At 35.9% G+C, this 18913-nt stretch overlaps 1 protein-coding gene across 30 annotated transcripts in view; it reads right to left on the bottom strand.

Moving 5' to 3' along the window:
* KrT95D (phosphofurin acidic cluster sorting protein KrT95D) overlaps positions 1-18913 on the bottom strand; it is a 327318-nt gene that overhangs the window by 99003 nt on the left and 209402 nt on the right. For 17 of the 30 annotated variants that reach the window (XM_073960292.1, XM_073960287.1, XM_073960291.1 and 14 more), the window contains 2 exons: positions 16310-16867; positions 10335-10582 (listed from right to left, as the gene is read on the bottom strand). In XM_073960292.1, coding sequence (XP_073816393.1) covers positions 10335-10582; positions 16310-16867 — 806 coding nt within the window. Of the gene's footprint in view, positions 1-10334; positions 10658-16309; positions 16868-18913 lie in introns of all 30 variants that reach the window. The other 13 variants (XM_073960285.1, XM_073960280.1, XM_073960276.1 and 10 more) reach the window with 1 other exon arrangement.

Genomic DNA, 18913 nt, shown 5'->3' with positions numbered 1-18913 from the left:
GAAATTATGACCATTTTACTGTATTAAATGCAGCAGATGCTACATCGTGGCCGCCAAATAGAATTTGACAAACTGTACATCAAATAAAAGGGATTGATTCGCTGTATTGGAAAATCGGATGCGCATCATGTCATTTTCATAATTACGCGGTTTATATGCGTCTCAAATGTTGTAATATTCAATATCACATTATTTTAACGTTATGCCACAATTGGAATTCCTTGTGATTTAATATTAGGTTCTAATAATATTATCCAATAGGAAAACTATAAGCGAAAAATTTGTTACAACGGAATATCATCATTATTGCGTGAAATTTTGACAAAAATGCCGAAGAACTCAAAAATTTTTTTCTCAAATTTTCCTATAAAACCATAAAAAATAAAATTAGAATAATATGATTTTAATTTTTTCGTAATATTTTCTTCGTATTTTTGCAAATAACATGACTACTATAGCTCCAACCTTCACAACTTAGGTTTCATTTTATTCCTCAAAATGTCTGGATGCTGTTATAATTTTTTTTATATATTTTTCGTAAGTATGAGCGCTATTATTCCAAAAATATGTTTGTAAATACGTGAAATTATTTAACAAATTTGATTTTTCGCGAATCCATTGAGACTTTGCGATTATTTTTTGCATCATCGCAAACGGTACGAATTCAGTTAACGATAATAGGATATAACTGCTAACTATATTAAGCCGCGATTTTTTTAGATTTTTTTCTAATTATCATAATAAAAACGGTCGTATCTTTTGCGCGCAACGATCAAAGTTAGTAACGAAAACAGATTTGGAATGCTGATTTTTTTCTTAATCTATGTACCAAAAATCATTGATGTAGTATCAAAAAATTTTTTTTGATTTTTTTGAAATGGAAGACATTTTTAGACATTTTTCCTGATATACAATTTCTAGGTTGAGGGTATAAAAATAAAGAACTTCTTAAAAATTTTTCACACAATTTCATTCGGACAATTAAAAAAAGTATAATTCAACAAATTCATTACAATTTTTTAAATTTAGAGATATTATTTAAAAAAATTAAGTTTGCCGGCTCGTGGTAGCATCAGTTGGACTGACTCGGCTATCTATATGATTGTGTCATGTCTGCAACCAACAATTAGAGACTGAAAGCTATCCTGACTCTTAATCTGACAGCAAAAGTAAAAAAACATTTGCGGCATAATAAAAATCTTCAAGGTGCTCTTAAGCACACCCACCACTTGCAGGAATCGGCGAAGAATATAAGTTCTCGCGAAGAACAGAAAATTACTAAATATGCCGAGTAAAACTTTCTCAAGTAACCTTGGGAGAAGGTGAGCCCGACACTGAATCTTCTGAATAGACTGCGGACACCGAAAGGAAAACGCGGACCTTCCATAATAGGAAGATGGACGTTGAAATTGGAAAAGGGCTGTCATCAACATAATCAGGATGCTCTTAAGGATATCAAAAGCACTCCCTCCTCTTCCACGGAAGCGGCGAAGAGGTTTAGATGTCCCGGACAACAGAAGACAGCTATACATATATACAGAGTAAAAGTCCACAAAGTGGATACTGTTCATGGTATCCTTGGCATAGGGTTCGTTGAAACTGGAAAAGAGTTGAAATCAAGTGTTGGCATCAACTTACGGTAAGGTAGCCAAAGGGCACTACAGACACGAGTTGTGTTATGCTGCGTTCTACACCAGTAGAAGTTCCCGCAAAGTACTCAAAGATCATTGGGAAGCCATTGAAAAAAGCCCAAAGACAAATTATTGCATCACATCTATCCGTGAACCAAGAAAAATAAACAGCAGTGAGCTTAAGGGGAAGTTCTTAGTGTACCACGAGGGCCCGCACGCGAACTTTAGTGTTCTCGGGGATGTAGTGATGAGTACAGAACTCCTTGCGAGGATCGCAAACTGAAGTTGGTGACCAATGACGGAATTCCTCACCTGATCAAAGCGGAAGTATACATATGCAAACTCGAAACGGGATTTTGTAAACGACAGAAAAGCTCTAAACTCATATGATGAGCAATTAATGGGCACAATAACTATCGAAAGGAGTGACATTACTCCAGCCATTTGCTCATCCTAATATTCCGCTCAAACTTAAATCAAGTTTGAAGACTGACTACTCTGACCAACTCCTTCGAATATCTCCCCTAAAGAACTAAAGAAACAAATAGCCGGATACTTACGTCAGCTGTGTCAACAGACCTCGGACCTAAGAAAAATAAATAACACAATAATTCTGACGTCTATAGGAGGTTTTAATTTTTTGGGCCAATGTCTCAGGAAGTATGAACCTGGCCCCGAAAAAAATTGTACCGTTGTTGTAGCGCCGCATACACAACATGTGCAAAAATCAAAAAAAAGATCGCAGGCGCGTCCTTGAACTGCACTATATCCACACTTTGTGTGAGTGGTAACCGAAAGAGTGGTCCGATGTACTCAATATTCGGACATAATCCTGTCTGTAAGAAATAATATGGTGTACAACATTTGGACCAAATCGTTTTCTCTCATTGAGGGTTATCTTGTCGTACTACCGAGTGAGTTGGTGTCCGCCAGCTTTTTTGGAGCGTTTGGGCCACTATCTCAGGAAGAATGGGCGCTCGTAACAGGGCCCTCAAGAAGAACTTGTTGCAAAAAATTTAAAACTATCCGTTACGAGCGGTTAAACTGTACTTTTCCCATATTTTGTGTGGGTGGGTGCACGAAGTAGCATATCGATTTAGACCATATTCAAACATGATCTGTGCCTGCGAGTAATATTGCTATATTGAAAGTTATGACCAGTTCGGTTGCTCTCATAGAGAGTTATCGTGCGCAGCATTTTACCGAACATTTGTTTTAACTTTTGTGGGGGAGTTGCTGGAAGGAGTGAAGTGAAATTGGCTTATCTTCGAACCAAAATTAAGATTGGACAACATATTACGAAGCCCAAATTGTGGACAGAATCAGCTAATCCGTTCGAAAGTTATCTTGCGCGCCAGCCAGACAGCCAGACGGATGGACATGGCTAAATCGACTTCAAATTGTCTGAAACAGATTTCGTCCAAACAAATTTGGGGTCTAAAACTATTATTTCGATGAGGCACATTTTGGGCGTATCAAAGTGTATATACCCTCTTTAGCCTAAATGCTAAGGGTATAAAAAGGGCTTAAAATTCTTAAACCCCCCGAATACAACATTTTTGGCAAAAAGAATTTGGTTATGTTAACCGGTGCACAATGGTTCAGGAATCGATTTTCCTGGCCAAAAATCAAAATTTTGTTTTGTAACAGATATTTAATTTCTATATGGGATTCGATAGTAAACATATTGAAACTAAGGAAACCAAAAAATTAGGTCAAAATATTGGAAGGTGCGGGTGTGGGGTGCCCCTAAAGACGAACACTTTTCCAATTTTTGAGAAATACGTAATTTTTGAAAACTTCTGGAGAAAGAAATAGCTATTTCTCGGAAACTATAACATAAATTGCGTTCGCTGTTTTTTTTATTAGGTAGGTAGGATTGTGGCCTTTAAAAATAAATTAAACAAATTACCGTGGTATTTACACAAAATGCGCTATTTTATTTTTCCTCAGGTACTAAATTTTATGAAAATCCAAATTTAGTGGACTAGAACTTTTGTGGAACAACATGGAACAATGTTCTGTTTCCACAGAAATATGCCCGAAAGTCTCCTCATTTAGCCCATATATACTTTTGTTCCCGTCCCGTTCCGTCCGTTTAACACTTTTTTAAATTTATTGAAATTACATGGGTAAAAATGTGTGTTTTTCCATACCAATTCCCATATCAATTACAGCTTTTTTACACAAATTAAAATTTTTTCGTGTATATGAGTTTTCATGTGAGTTATATAAGTTTTATGAACACCCAAGGAGCATTTTATTTTAATTTTTGAAAAGATTTAATTTTTTTGCACTTTTTAATGTGAAAAATTTGTGAAATTTTTTTTTTAATTTTTTTTTGTCGAAAATTTTTTTTAATTTTTTTTTGCATTTTTTTAGTTTATTTATTGACGTTTGACCATCCTTAATATATAAGAAGATATAAAAACACAAAAGCACTGATATTTTTATGAAAAATAGTAAAAAAATTCAAAAGTTTAACTTTGACATTGAATTCCTCTGCAACTACCAGACCGATGTTGACCGCTTATAATTCACCAGAAAGCTGATTGTGTTATCTGTCTAACAAAAAAAGAATTGTGAAAATATCTCTATCCGTTCAAAAGTTACAGAATTTTGACCAGATCGAAAGATAAAGATTGATAGAAAGCCAAAGTCAAGCAGGATGTTAATATATTTCTGACGGCAAAGACGACTGATACTTTTTCGAATTTTCGGATCTGGATTTGTACATGGAATTTTTAGATACCTATCCCACAAATACTCAATATTTATTTTTTCAGCCAAACCATTGAGATTTTCGATCCAACACAAAGACAAAAGTTGTAGCCAAGACAATAATTAGGAACTCTCTACTACATCTCAAAAAAAGTGGAATGTTCCTTAAGTTTTGGCCTTGAGAAAGTGGAAAATTTTCGAAAAATATCGATAAATTACAGTGTGCTACAAAATGGAAATCAAAGTCTGTGGGCGGAAAATTCCTTTTGGAGATGAATGCTGTTGGTGAGTGTACCAAAAACCCAAAAACAAATTTTCACCACACGTCAAGTTTCTGAGATATGGCGTGATTAATGGTTTAATGTCTCTGTTTAGCGTTATTGTAGCTTCTTCAGCCAAATCGAATGGCGAATCTATTCGTACATTTCATGGCGAATCTTTTCAAACATTTATTTCATCCTTCTTACTCAACTCCTTTCATGTCGGAAGTTTTTGTGGATTCTGAAACTACTATATTCATAGATAAGAAAAATGAAAAAACAAAAATAAATCGGCGGCGATTTTTTTTTTTGTTTCTTATTTTTCTCGTCTATGAACATTGCAGTTTCAGAATCCGCAAAAACTTCCCAGGTGTAAGCACCTTTCATTTAAATTTAGTTAAGGCACACCGTGATATATGATTTATACATGAAAATACTACGGGTATTTGTATTTGTTTCCCGGGAAATCCAGTCAAAAATTTGGGGAAATCCCGGGGCGGGAATTCCCAACCCCATACTCTACTGATTACACTCATACACATACATAAGTTTTGTTATTCGAAAAATTTTCTACTCAGACCAGAAATTGTATTGAAATATATTTTTGTTGGCGTATACGATGTTGGATGTGCCTATTGGTTCTATTCAAACGAATATTTCCTTTAAAGAAGTCATTACAAAACCCCAACAGATTATCAAATATGATGCAAAATATTTAAAATCTTGAACATTTGTACATGTGTATTTTATTATTCGAAGTTGGAGTCCAACCAAAAATGGGACGACGTATAAAAATTTTAATAAATTAATCCATTAGGCCAAAAATAAAATTTCTTTGTAGTTGTATGTAATACCTCTTAAAATTGGACAATTTTTGTAGTCTATTTCTGCACAGCAATAAATGAAAACAAAACAAAAACATTTACCATTTAAAGAGATTAATATGAATCCGATTAAAAAAGTTCCCACCCCCTAACGTCTTCAGAATAAAATCACCGCTAAAGCAAATATTTGTATTAAGACGAAAATCCAAAGGTAACCACCACCATCATCATCATCATCATCACATAAAAATTATATAATATTAACAAAAGAATTTTCAACCGCAAAAAGTTAAACAAAAAATTGTTGTCGTTGAAAGGAAAATCACCATTGAAGATGGTAAGTGAATAGAATGCACCTCCATACCACACCTACCACCAGCAACTACAACTTTTAAAACATTTAGTGGTTTATAAATAGAATAAGAATTGAGGTAAATGAAGCATTGCAATAAAGACATTCTGTGCTTGTCTCCGACATTGGGAGTTTTGCAAATAACGAACAAATGTAAAACAAAGGAGGTAGAGATTTAAGAAACCGCAATGCTAAGCGAAAACCACTTAAGTTAGCATAGGACCACACAAACACCACCCCACCAACCACCCACTGCATTGGGAGTTTACTAAAGGACCCTACAGTAAATATTAAAGGTGAAAATGCAAATGCTGCAGTTGGAACTACGAAATAAAGAAACTGCGCAGCTCTTCGGTTGCTTTCGTAAAGTGTTAATGTATGTACATATAAACAGAGAATATTATATTCAATGCTAAAGAATAAATAAGAAAACTATGCAAATGTCAGAAGTAAACATATAAGTTTAATGATGAAGTACGAATGTTAACGCAAAAAGGCGCTCCAGATTTAAAATGGGAATTCATATAAAACGGTGGAACGAATTTAAACAAGTATCAAAGAATCAGTCGTATTTGCATGCAATTTGATTTGCGCTAGAAAAAAATTATACTATTATAGTCATGATAGCACTGACTATCCGCTATTAAAATCCCATCACGATCCGAAAAGTGACCTTAAACAGGATTGAAGCACAAAATTGTTGAACTTTTGTGAAAGAGTTACCTCAAGGAAGTTGATTAAAGATTGGGGAATCACTACTTTCAATAGTAGGATTTTTAGAGCTTTCGGGTACTATGTTAGCAAATATAGACGAAAAATCATCACATCATTTTAAACAGGATAGGTAAAAATTTAAATTTGTTACAAATGTAGTTACATAGAAATATATTTTTGAGAAAGCGTTATAGTTGCTCTCGTGGACCATTGGAAAAGGGTTTATTTCAATTAAAATGGGAAAAGTTTTCATTTAATCTGGATAATTGAAGGAAAGGAAAAGATCGGGCGTCACATAACACCCAAAGGTGATGTCATGACACAAAGCATGAACGTAGGTTCAAACATGTGGTCTTCGGTGCATACTGGTCCAAATCACTGATCTAGTGGCGCGACAGTAAAAAAGTAAACTAAACAAGTAAGAACGGCGTTAAGTTCGGCCGGGCCGAACTTGTTATACCCTCCCCCACGAGTTGTATTGAAGTTTCGTTTATGAAGAAGACTAAATACCAAATTTCAGAAAGTTCGGTAAAACAATGTGGCTAACGTTCAAAATACCGAAAATCGGGAGGTACCGTTCTATGAGGGCTATATCAAAACGTCGATCTATAACTACATATTTCTGGCGGAAAGTTTTTAGACTCAAAGAAGACAAAATACCAAATTTCCGATATTTCGGTAAAACCTTCAAAATACCGAAAATCAAGAGGTATGCTTCTATGGGGGATATTGGAACCCGCGGACCTATTCTGATAATTCTCTCCTTGAATATTTTATAACCCCATGGAGGACTAAATAACAAATTTCAGTCTTTCTGTGGAATATTGGCGTCACAAACTTCAGAATTACCAAAATCGGGAGGTATCGTTCTATGGGGGCTATATCGAAACGTTGACCTATACCGATGAATTTCAGTTAGAAAGGCTTTTACCTCCACCAAACACTTAACACCAAATTTCAGCCATTTCGGTGGGTTGCTGTGGCCACAACCTTCAAAATAGCGAAAATCGGGAGATACTGTTCTACAGGGGCTATATGAAGCCGTGGACCTATACTGGCAAATTTCTGGGAGACAGTTTTATGCCCCCAACGAAGACTAAGTAACAAATTTCAACCATTTCGGGTCATAATGAGGCTAAAAACTTCAAAATACCGAAATTCCGGTGGCACAGTTCTATGTGGGCTACATGAAGGCGTGGACCAATACCGAAAAATTTCATATGGAACGTTTAATACCCCAAATGAAGACCAAATACTAAATGTCAGCCATTTCGGTGGAATATTGATGCAACAACCTTCAAAATACCGGAAATTGGGAGGTGCCGTTCTATGTGGGCTATACTAAGGCGTGGACCTGTACCGACATGTTTCTGCGAAAACGTTATGTACCCCTAACGAAGACTAAATACCAAATTTCGGCCATTTCTGAGGAATATTGAGACCACAACCTTCAAAACACCGAAAATCGGGATGTGCCGTTCTATGTGGGCTATACTAAGGCGTGGACCTGTCCCGACATGTTTCTGGGGAAACGTTGTGTACCCCAAACGAAGACTAAATACCAAATTTCGGCCATTTCTGAGGGATATTGAGACCACAACCTTCAAAACACCGAAAGTCGGGAGGTACGTTCTATGGGGCTATATGAAGGCGTGTACCTATAATGACAAATTTCCTATGGAACGTTTAATACCTTAAATGAAGACCATGTACCAAATTTCAGGCATTTCGGTGGATTATTGTGGCCACAACCTTAAAAATACCGAAAATCGGGAGGTACGTTCTATGGGGGCTATATGAAGGCGTGGGCCTATATCGACAAACTTTTGGGAGAAAGTTTTATACTCCCAACCAAGACTAAGTACCAAATTTCAGCCATTTCGGTGTAATATTGAGGCTAAACCTTCAAAATACCGAAAAACGGGTGGTACCGTTCTATGGGGCTATATCAAAACGTGGACCGATATAGCCCATTTGCAATACCAAACATCCTAGGAGTAATAGAAACTCCTATATCAAATTACACGCTCTATCTTAAAAATTGCGAGCTGTATCTTAATTTCAACAGACGGACAGACGAACATGGTTATATCGACTTAGAATTTTACCCTGATCAAGAACATATATACTTTATAGAGTCTCCGATGAATATTTCGATGTGTTACAAATGGAATAACAAATTTAATTATACCCTCCATATTGTAGTGGAGATTATAAAAATGTGGCTCATCAAAAATGCACTTGAAATTGAGTAACCGATTTGCTCCAAACTTTCTTCAGCCTAATATTTTCCCTACTTAGTTTAAATTCGAATATGGGCCATAGAAGTATAGCGCAGTATAGTATATCGCAATTCGTTTTCCTACATTTTATATCATAACTAGCTGTAGTTTGACAAGCTTTTCACGTTCTCTGGGACAGCTAATCTCCCTCAAAACATTGTTTGAAATCTCAAGATCTCTGTGGGCACGAATATCCCTATCAAATGCATTGGCCTCCTGAAGAGAGGCAACAATTTCACTCATTCCATAAAGTCTCAATTCTCACAGGTTTTGGGGTAAGCCGGCTAATAATTTTGTACTTGTTTTTACCTAGTAGTTCCAGATTGTTTACTGGTTACCTTTCAATCAACTCACAATGCTTTAGACGGGTGAATTTAACATGGGGATGTCATAGGAGGTAGTCTATTGTCCCCTAACTGCGTTAAAGCTCTGTATCTCACAAAATAGACTATTGGTTGCTTTTGTTACACAGAAAAAAAATCGGCGATAAAAAATTATCATATTGACGAAATTTTAATATTGATTAAAATATTTATCGATTTTTTTATATTGAACTGATAAAATATTTCAAATATTGACATATTAAGCAAAATGTGGAATATTATGATAAATATTTTTGTCAATAGGAGAAATATTTTATCATTTGTATTTTTACTTTGTGATCAAATAATTTTATTGAATTTTGTCAATATGACAATCGATAAATTTTTGATTGAATCTTTGAATTTTATAATCAAATGGCTAAAATTTTTTTCTGTGTACTTGAAAATTTTTTCCATACGTATCGTTCGAATTCGTAGTTAGTTACAGGTAATGGGGCATATAATGTATTATCTAACCAGAACTACTGGTTACTGGTAATGCTGTGAGGGGACAATTGACTCCCTCATATGACATCTCCGTGTTGAACTCACCAGTCTAAAGATTTTGTGAGTAGATTGGAACCGGTAAACTATCTGGAACTACTGAGTAACTTCAAAGTAATATAACAAATCTATGTAGAAAATTACTGCAAGACACTTTACTACCTGAGAACCCCAACGTATAAAAGTACAATGAAATCAATAAACTCTTTTAAGTCGACTAATCTACCCAACAATTCATACACCGATAACCTAAAATCTTCAATAATTCGTAAGAAGCAATTTTAGTTTAATTTGGCACAGTATTTATTATAGGTACATCGGAGACGTAGACATAAGTTGATGTTTGGGTTTGTGATTACACGAATAGCACAACATAATTTATCCAGTATGTTTTTTTCTCGAACTACTTTAAACATCATAAAAACCAACATGATTCGCAAACTACCACCACACTTCTTCAAAGTTTATTATAACATAAAAACAGTTTTTTTTCGCACGTGATACTAGTTTATGTTTATTTCTTGTACCTCATAAAACCTTTCATTCATTCAGTTACTTAGAATAAATGATGAATAAAACTTGTTGCTGCTGTTTGTTGTCGTGAATGAAGAGAATATCTCTCTTCAAATCAAAATACAAAAATTAATAATAGATTCAGTTCAGTTAAGTTGAGCATGTACATACCTGCCAATAGGACACTATTATTATTTTTATTGTCATGATCAACTGGAATGGACGAAACACGTTCGGCACGTAGGCAGGCCACTGTTGTACCGGGACGACCATTTTTGCCGGAAGCTGTCAATTCCACAGTCATATCCATTGATTTCTGCAATACAGCATCCATGCGTATGAAGCCCTCGGCCAGAGTTTTATAGCCCAGTATGGTGCGTGATTTGTATTTTTTGCGTCGTTGTAATAGTATGACCAGTCTGTGAGAATTATTATCGTCGCGTGAGGGTGGTGGTAGGAAGAAGAAAAAAGGCAATTGATAACCATAACGTGTGCTAATATATATTGACAGGATATAGAACATTTTTGTTTTTGTTTTGGTTTTATTAATTAATTTTTTTTTTTCATTTGGTTTTTTTTTGTCGGTTGGGTTTGGTGTTCAGGACCCCACATAACGTTTTACGCAGAGCGGGTGTTGTGGTGATGACAGGCAAGCAACAAATACAACACAAATTTGCAGGAGCATTTAACAGTTTTTGTTTTTTTTTTTTTTTTTGGTTGATTTGAAGATTAACACAGAAATGAAGATATTTATTGGAGTGGGGGGAGGAAAATAGAATAGAGAATAATTAATAGAAATCAAATAGAAGAAGAAGAAGAAAAATGTGAAGAAGGACTAATGAATGTATTTCATACAGTTGAAAATTTCAGCTTTGGACACAAGACACTGGAGGTGAAGCTGGGTTGGTATTTGTTTGGAATGTCTTTACACGCATATTTTGAAGAATGGAATTGTGGAAACATTTGTACAGGACATTTATTTACACACAATGGAAACAGTTAACATGTTCATGCTCTTTACATCAACGAGACAATCCACGGATTATTTTTCTGGTTGTCCTCCCGAAAGACAATTTCTACGCTTCCCCACAAAACAGAAAACTGACTTCATTATTAGCATCGAAATTTTCATTATTAGCAGTCTAAAACCTCGTTTACAGGTCCCGAAACATAATACACTCTAAGTTTCTACATGAAGACCTTCAGCTCTTCTATAATAAAGAAATCGTTAGCTCTTCAATAAGAGAATATCCTAAAATAATCTATAAGAGAAGGCATAAAGCTCTTTTATAAGATAATAACGTAAGCTCTTCTATAGGATAAGACCTTAAGCTTTTCTATAAGAAGTCCTTAAAATCTTCTTTAATAAGAAGTTGAGCTGTTTCTATGAGACGTCCTAAAGTTTGGTATAAGAAGATTTTAGGTTCTCCTACAAGAAGACCTTATGTTCTACAATAAGGAAACCTTCAGGTCATCTATGCTCTTTTATGAAAAGAGAAGAAGACCTTCAGCTCTTCTATGACAAAAGAAGAAGGCTTTGAGTACTTCTATGAGAAGAGAAGAAAGCTTTCAGCTCTTCTATGGGAAGAGAAGAAACACTTCCGCTCTTCTATGACAAGAAGACCTTTAGCTCTTCTATGAGAAGAGAAGTAGAACTTCAGTTCTTCTATGAGAAGAAAAGAAGGCCCGTAGCACTTTAAAGATAATAGAAAAAATAGAAGAGAAGATGACCTTCAAATCTTCTATGAGACTAGAAGTTCTTCAATGAGAAGAAAAGAAGACCCGCTTATGAGAAGAGAAGATGACCCAGCTCTTCTATGAGACGACGACCTTCTCTGTAAGAAGATTTTAAGTTCTCCTATAAAAAAAACTTAAGCTCTTCTACGAAAATACTTAAAGTTCTTCCTTCCGCTCTTCTATGAGAAGACCTTCAGCTCTTCTATCCGAAGAGAAAATTACCTTAAGCTCTTGTATGAGAAGAGAAGAAAAACTTAAGTTGTTCAGTGAGAAGAAAAAAAGGCCCGTAGCTCTTTAAAGATAATAGAAAAAATAGAAGAGAAAAATACCATCAGATTGTCTATTAGAAGAGAAGATGACCTTCAGCTTTATATGAGACTAGAAGAACACCTTAAGCCCTTCTATGAGAAGAGAAGATGAACTTTAGTTCTTCAAAGAGAAGAAAAGAAGAACCACAGCTTTTCTATTAGAATAGAGGATGAGAAGAGAAGATGACCCAGCTCTTCTATGAGACGACGACCTTCTCTGTAAGAAGATTTTAAGTTCTGCTATAAAAAAAAATGTAAGCTCTTCTACGAAAATACTTAAAGTTATTCCTTCCGCTCTTCTATGAGAAGACCTTCAGCTCTTCTATGAGAAGACTTTCAGCTCTTCTATGAGAAGACCTCCAGCTCTTCTATGAGAAGACCTCCAGCTCTTCTATGAGAAGACCTTCAGCTCTTCTATCAGAAGAGAAAATTACCTTAAGCTCTTCTATGAGAAGAGAAGAAAAACTTAAGTTCTTCAGTGAGAAGAAAAGAAGACCCGCAGCTCTTCTATGAGAAGACCACCTGCAGCTCTTCTATGGGAATAGAAGACATTCAGTTCCCTATAAGGAGGTGTTAAGTTCTCTGTAAGAAGATTTTAAGTTCTCCTATAAAAAACAAACTTAAGCTCTTCTGTGAAAATAATTAAAGCTCTTCTACGAAGAGCTTAAACTCTTCTTCCTTTAGTTCTTCTATGGGAAGAGAATAAGATCTTCTGAAGACCTTCAGCTCTTCTATGAGAAGAGAATAAGAACTTCTGCTCCTTTATAAAAAGAGAAAAAGACCCTTTCAGCTCGTCTATAAAAAGAGAAGACCTTCTGCTCTTCTAAGAGAAGAAAATAAGAACTTCTGAAGAAGGCCTTCAGCTCTTCTATGAGAAGAGAAGATGACCATCAGATCTTCTAAAAGAACGGAAGATGACCATCAGCTCTTCTAAGAGAAGAGAAGATGACCTTCTGTGATAAGAAGACCTTCAGATTTTCTACTAGAAAAAATACTTTCAGCTCTTCTAAGGGTAAAGAAAATGACCTTCAACTCTTCTGTGAGAGGAGAAGAAGACCTGTAACGCTTCTACGAAAAAAGAAAAAGACCTTATGAGAATGCCTTAAGCTCTTCTATGAGAAGTAGTCCTTCAGCTCTTCTATAGGAAGTCCTTAAGGTCTTCTAAGAAAATGCCTTAAATTCTTCGATGAGAAGACCTTAAGCTATTCTATGAGAAAACCTTAAGCCTTTCTATGAGAAGACATTAAGCTCTTCTATTAGAAAACCTTAAGCTCTTCTATGAAAATACCTTAAGCTCTTCTATGAGAAGATTAAAGCTCTTCTATGAGAAGACTTAAGCTCTTCTATGAGAAGAGAAGATGACCTTCAGCTTTTCCATGAGAAGAGAAGAAGACCTTAGAAGACCCGCAGCTCTTTTATAGAAAAAAATAAAAGAGAAGACCCTCAGCTGTTCTATGAGAAGAGGACAAGACCTTAAGTCCTTCTATGAGAAAAAAAGAAGAACTTAAAGTCTTCTATGAGAAGAAAAGAAAACCTACAGCTCTTCTATTAGAAAAGAACATGAGAAGAGAAGATGACCCAGCTCTTCTGTGGGAAGACGACCTTCAGCTCTCCTATATGGAGGTTTTAAGTTCTCTGTAAGAAGATTTTAAGCTCTACAATAAAAAACTTAAGCTCTTTTACGAAAATACCTAAAGCTATTCTATGAAGAGCTTAAACTATTCTTCCTTTAGCTCTTCTATGGGAAGAGAATAAGATCTTCTGCTCTTTAATAAAAGGACCCTTCAGCTCGTCTATGAAAAAAGAAGAAGGCTTTCAGATATTCTATCAGAAGAGAAGACCTTCAGCTCTTCTATGAGAAGACCTCCAGCTCTTCTATGAGAAGACCTTCAGCTCTTCTATGAGAAGACCTTCAGCTTTTCTATCAGAAGAGAAAATTATCTTAAGCCTTCTATGAGAAGAGAAGAAAAACGTAAGTTGTTCAATGAGAAGAAAAGAAGGCCCGTAGCTCTTTACAGATAATAGAAAAAATAGAAGAGAAAAAGACCTTTAGTTCTTCAAAGAGAAGAAAAGAAGAACCACAGCTTTTCTATTAGAATAGAAGATGAGAAAAGAAGATGACCCGGCTCTTCTATGAGACGACGACCTTCTCTGTAAGAAGATTTTAAGTTCTCCTATAAAAAAACTTAAGCTCTTCTACGAAAATACTTACAGTTCTTCCTTCCGCTCTTCTATGAGAAGACCTTCAGCTCTTCTATGAGAAGACCTCCAGCTCTTCTATGAGAAGACCTTCAGTTCTTCTATGAGAAGACCTTCAGCTCTTCTATGAGAAGACCTTCAGCTCTTCTATGAGAAGACCTTCAGCTCTTCTATGAGAAGACCTTCAGCTCTTCTATGAGAAGACCTTCAGCTCATCTATGAGAAGACCTTCAGCTCTTCTATGAGAAGACCTTCAGTTCTTCTATGAGAAGACCTTCAGCTCTTCTATGAGAAGACCTTCAGCTCTTCTATGAGAAGACCTTCAGCTCTTCTATGAGAAGACCTTCAGCTCATCTATGAGAAGACCTTCAGCTCTTCTATGAGAAGACCTTCAGCTCTTCTATCAGAAGTGAAAATTACCATAAGCCAGGGGTGCCAAGTTTCAGGGGTGCCAAGTTGGTGGTTTTCCCGCTACTTGTGGTGATTTTTGACGTACAAAAACCACTGTTTAAGCAGGAATGTCAACTGTTTAAGGTAAAAATCGCTACAGATCTATGGTGCGTATGTGGCTATAGCGATTTTTATCTCAGAACAGTTGACATCCCTGCCATAAGCGCTTCTATGAGAAGAGAAGAAAAATTAATTTCTTCATGAGAAGACCTTAAAGCTCTTCATTAGAACACCAGCAGCTCATCTATAGACTAGAAGACCTTAAGCCCTTCTATGAGAAGAAGACTTTAAACTCTCCTATAAGAAGATTTTAAGTTCTTCTATAAGAAAAACTTAATCTCTTCTATGAGAAAACCTTTAGAACTTCTGTTAGAAAACTTTAAACTATTCTATGAGAAGACATTAAGCTCTTCTATGAGAAGATCTTTACCTTTCTATAATAAAACCTTAAGCTCTTCTATGTGAAGATCACACACTATTCTTCCAAAATTATTAAGTAGTTCTACAAAAAACCTTTTTCTGAGTTCTACAAAAAGCCTTTTTCTTTTCTCTGAAAAGACATACAACTCTCTTCTATGCGAAGACCTTGAGCTTTTTAATAAGAAGACCTTTTACTATGAGAAAACCTCGTTTTTAGAAAACGTATATTTGAAGAGCTTAAGCTCTTCCATGAGTAAACCTAAAGCTCTTCTTTGAATAGAACTAAAACTCTTGTACGAGAAGACCGAAAGTTCTTCTTGAGAAGGCCTAAAACTCTTCTAAGAGAAGACCTTAAGGGCTATTCCATGAGAAGACCTTGAGCTAATCTATAAGAAACCCTATAATAGGCTATTATATAGCAAAACGTTCGACTGTCTTCAAGTACTTTGTGAGAAGATCTTTAGCAGTTTCCTGTTTTAAAGCAAATTAGCTATGTGCTAAGTTCGCCTTACAAATTCTCTTCAATGCCTAATAAAATTCCAGTTAATGACAGGCAATTTGCAACCTTAACTTTATTGCAAAATGTACCCATAATCAAACAAAAACAACAACAACGATAAATGAAGCCAAACTGAGGATAAAATGAGCTTTAAATGTTTACCAATTACCAGCTGAAACAATGTTTGCTGCTGCTTAAAGTTGTCGATGTCGCTGCCGCGCCATTGCTGCCAGATGTTGTTGTGAGTTTTAATCAAACTTTGTTCCGACAAAAACCAAATGCAAACTATCAACTACATGAAATATAATGATGGATGGTTTAATGGACATTAACAGGAGTAACAGGATGTGTTGTCCGGTTTTAATGCTAATTAAATGGGATTACAAGTTGTAAAACTAGCAGTTGTATAAAATGTTCATGGGGGGATGGGGAAATTGCATGGGTGGAGAGATGTGAGGAGGGGAGGAGTTATCAACCATTAACACATAACCAACTAGACTACAACAATAGGCTTGAATGTTGAGTATACTCACCTATTGCCATCACGTTTTATGAAATGAGGATATTGAAGACTAAAATTTAAATCCAGTTCAGTTTCAGACAATGGCACACTGCCACTCATTAGCAAGCCAGCCGTGGGATTGCCGGTTGTACCAATGCCGACATTTCCAATATTTCCGGGTGTACCAACCATGTGCGAATTACCGCCGCCACTGCCACCAATATTTGATTGAGCTGAATTATGCATTGCTGAGGTGTGGGATGTATTGCCTTGTTGCATTATCGATAGATTACCCATTCCTCCAGCGCTGGAATTGTTGGCTGTGGTATTAGAGGTGGTACCACCGCCTGTATTGCTAACATTACCTCCTGTGCCACCACCAATGCCACCTGTGGCACCACCACCAGTCGATGATGTTGATGTATTATTGCCCGAGGCAATTGGCATAAAACTAGCTCCACTTATGGGTATTTCGTGAGAGCGTAGTGTACGCTTGGAACTTTGCATTTTCACCGCCAACGACAGCGATGTCATATCGCCCGGTAGCGGTGTTAATATTGTTAAACGGGTTATTGTCAGCGAGCATAATCTGGAAAAGAAGAAAAAAGGAGAGTGAGAAAAAATAAATGAAAGGAAATTAATTAACTAATTTAATTATGGATTTATTACAATCTGCAATTTCAGAAGGATAAAGGGAGGATGATGCAGCAAAAGAAAAAGAAAAGAAGAAGAAGTGTAAAAGGGAAGTCGATATTAACTTTGACTTCTGGCAATCATTTGTCATGCCTAAGTTATGCATTTATGTAAATTAAATTGCATGAGATGTAATTTATATTGTAAAATGTGTCCACTCCCCCATTAAGGCAATTTTGCACAATACACTGTGCGAAAAAATAGGTTAACAAGTGAAAAAGTAGTAGTCCGTATTCGAACCTGATCTATATCTGGTATATATATTGCGATGTGTAAAGTATGGACTTAATCGGTCTGTCCCTTCAAGAGTTATCGTGTGCACAATTTTTCCAAACATTTTTGAACTATTGTGGGGGAGATACCTGAAGGAGTGGATCGATATGGCTTATCTTCGAACTTTAACTAAGTTTTACGAAGGCCAAATTTTGGACTGAATCGATTGATCCGTTCGAGTGCGCTCCAGGCAGCCAGACAGATAAACGGACGGACATGGCTAAATCAACTCCAAATTGTCTGAAACGGATTTCGTCCAAACATACTTGGGGTTGTATATACCCTCGTTAGCATACTCACTGAAGTAGAAATGTTGTAACTTAATAATGATATATGGACCCTGTAGAAGCCTCTTCACATTCAAGGTGTTTGATGAGCTCCCCAACCAACAGCGAAACAAGTATTATAATTGGTAAATGTGCAGAATTGTTTGCAGGTTTAACAATTCTATTTGCAAAAACCCTTCTATTATTATATTTTATTTATTTTTCGTGTATTTCTCATACCCCAAAAATATCTCCCAATGTGACAATGTGATTCCCTTCTTTAACAACTTCTCTTAGTGCATTTCTTCAGCGCAATAAACCATTTTTCATATAACTATGCCGGGTGTGTCATCCGGTGTTGCATTGCTTGCTATTGCCTCTCTTCACTGACCATTCCTAGTCATCCGTTCATACTTAGCAAGCCTGCCAGTCAGCCAGCAGCAAAACTGGTTGGGGTCATAAATTAAATTAAACACTTTATTTGAATAGTTTCTCTTGCACTTGTGCACAGATTGTATGAAAGACCCGTCGCCCGGTCGGTCGGTCATGGCTGTATCCATGCGTATGGTGGTCTTAGCACATTCACCCAGTGGTATTTGCAACAGGAAATTTTAATTCCCTGGCTCTTTTCGTTTTTTTTCGTTGTGATATCCCATTGAGTAGTGAATGTTCAATTACGTTGAGTGTTATGATGAAATAGAAGAGGACTTTCGTACGTTTTTTTATGCATTTGCCATCTATGTATGATGATGGGGGTGTTTTGAATTATTAGCACTATCATGTCGGGGAGAATTCTTTGACAGCATGAGAGTTAGATAATTTAATATATGAACCCTTTAAAAAACACATGAAACAATGTATAAAAAGGAGATAAAATTATCAAACAGTGATAAGCCAAGTAAAAAAGAATGAGACTTGGATTTGGAAGGAGTTCATTTAAGATGACTATGGATGGAGATCAATTGGGGTCTTATATATGAGAGCAATAACTCTTCTCTTTTTTTTTTCTTTTTTCTTCTCTTTTTTATGAAGGAAGATCATTTGATTTTCTATGAAATAAGACTATTTTGGCAAGGTATCCTTATATAAAAATGTAAGTTTTCACACAGAACAATAGGCCTTCCAATAAAAAAAAACAATAGGTCTTCTCCCAGAAGAGCTTCCCAGTGTGCCTATAGAAAAGCTCTACGGTCTTCTCATAGAATAGTTTTTGGGAGCTCAAGGTCTTCTCCTAAAAAACTTAAATGCACTAAACAAAAGAGATAAGAGTTCTCGAAAAAAAGCTCAGTATCATAGAAGAGCTGACGACCTGCTTTAAGTTGTTCGTACAAGACTTTCTCAAAAAGAGTCTTAGGATCTTATCATAAGATCATAGGATCTTATCATAGACTAACTTATGATCC

The sequence above is a fragment of the Musca autumnalis genome, unplaced genomic scaffold, assembly GCF_047663935.1.
Source record: "Musca autumnalis isolate F117 unplaced genomic scaffold, ASM4766393v1 scaffold_1, whole genome shotgun sequence".
Lineage (NCBI taxonomy): Eukaryota > Metazoa > Arthropoda > Insecta > Diptera > Muscidae > Musca > Musca autumnalis.
This window is presented reverse-complemented; position numbering and strand designations above follow the sequence as displayed.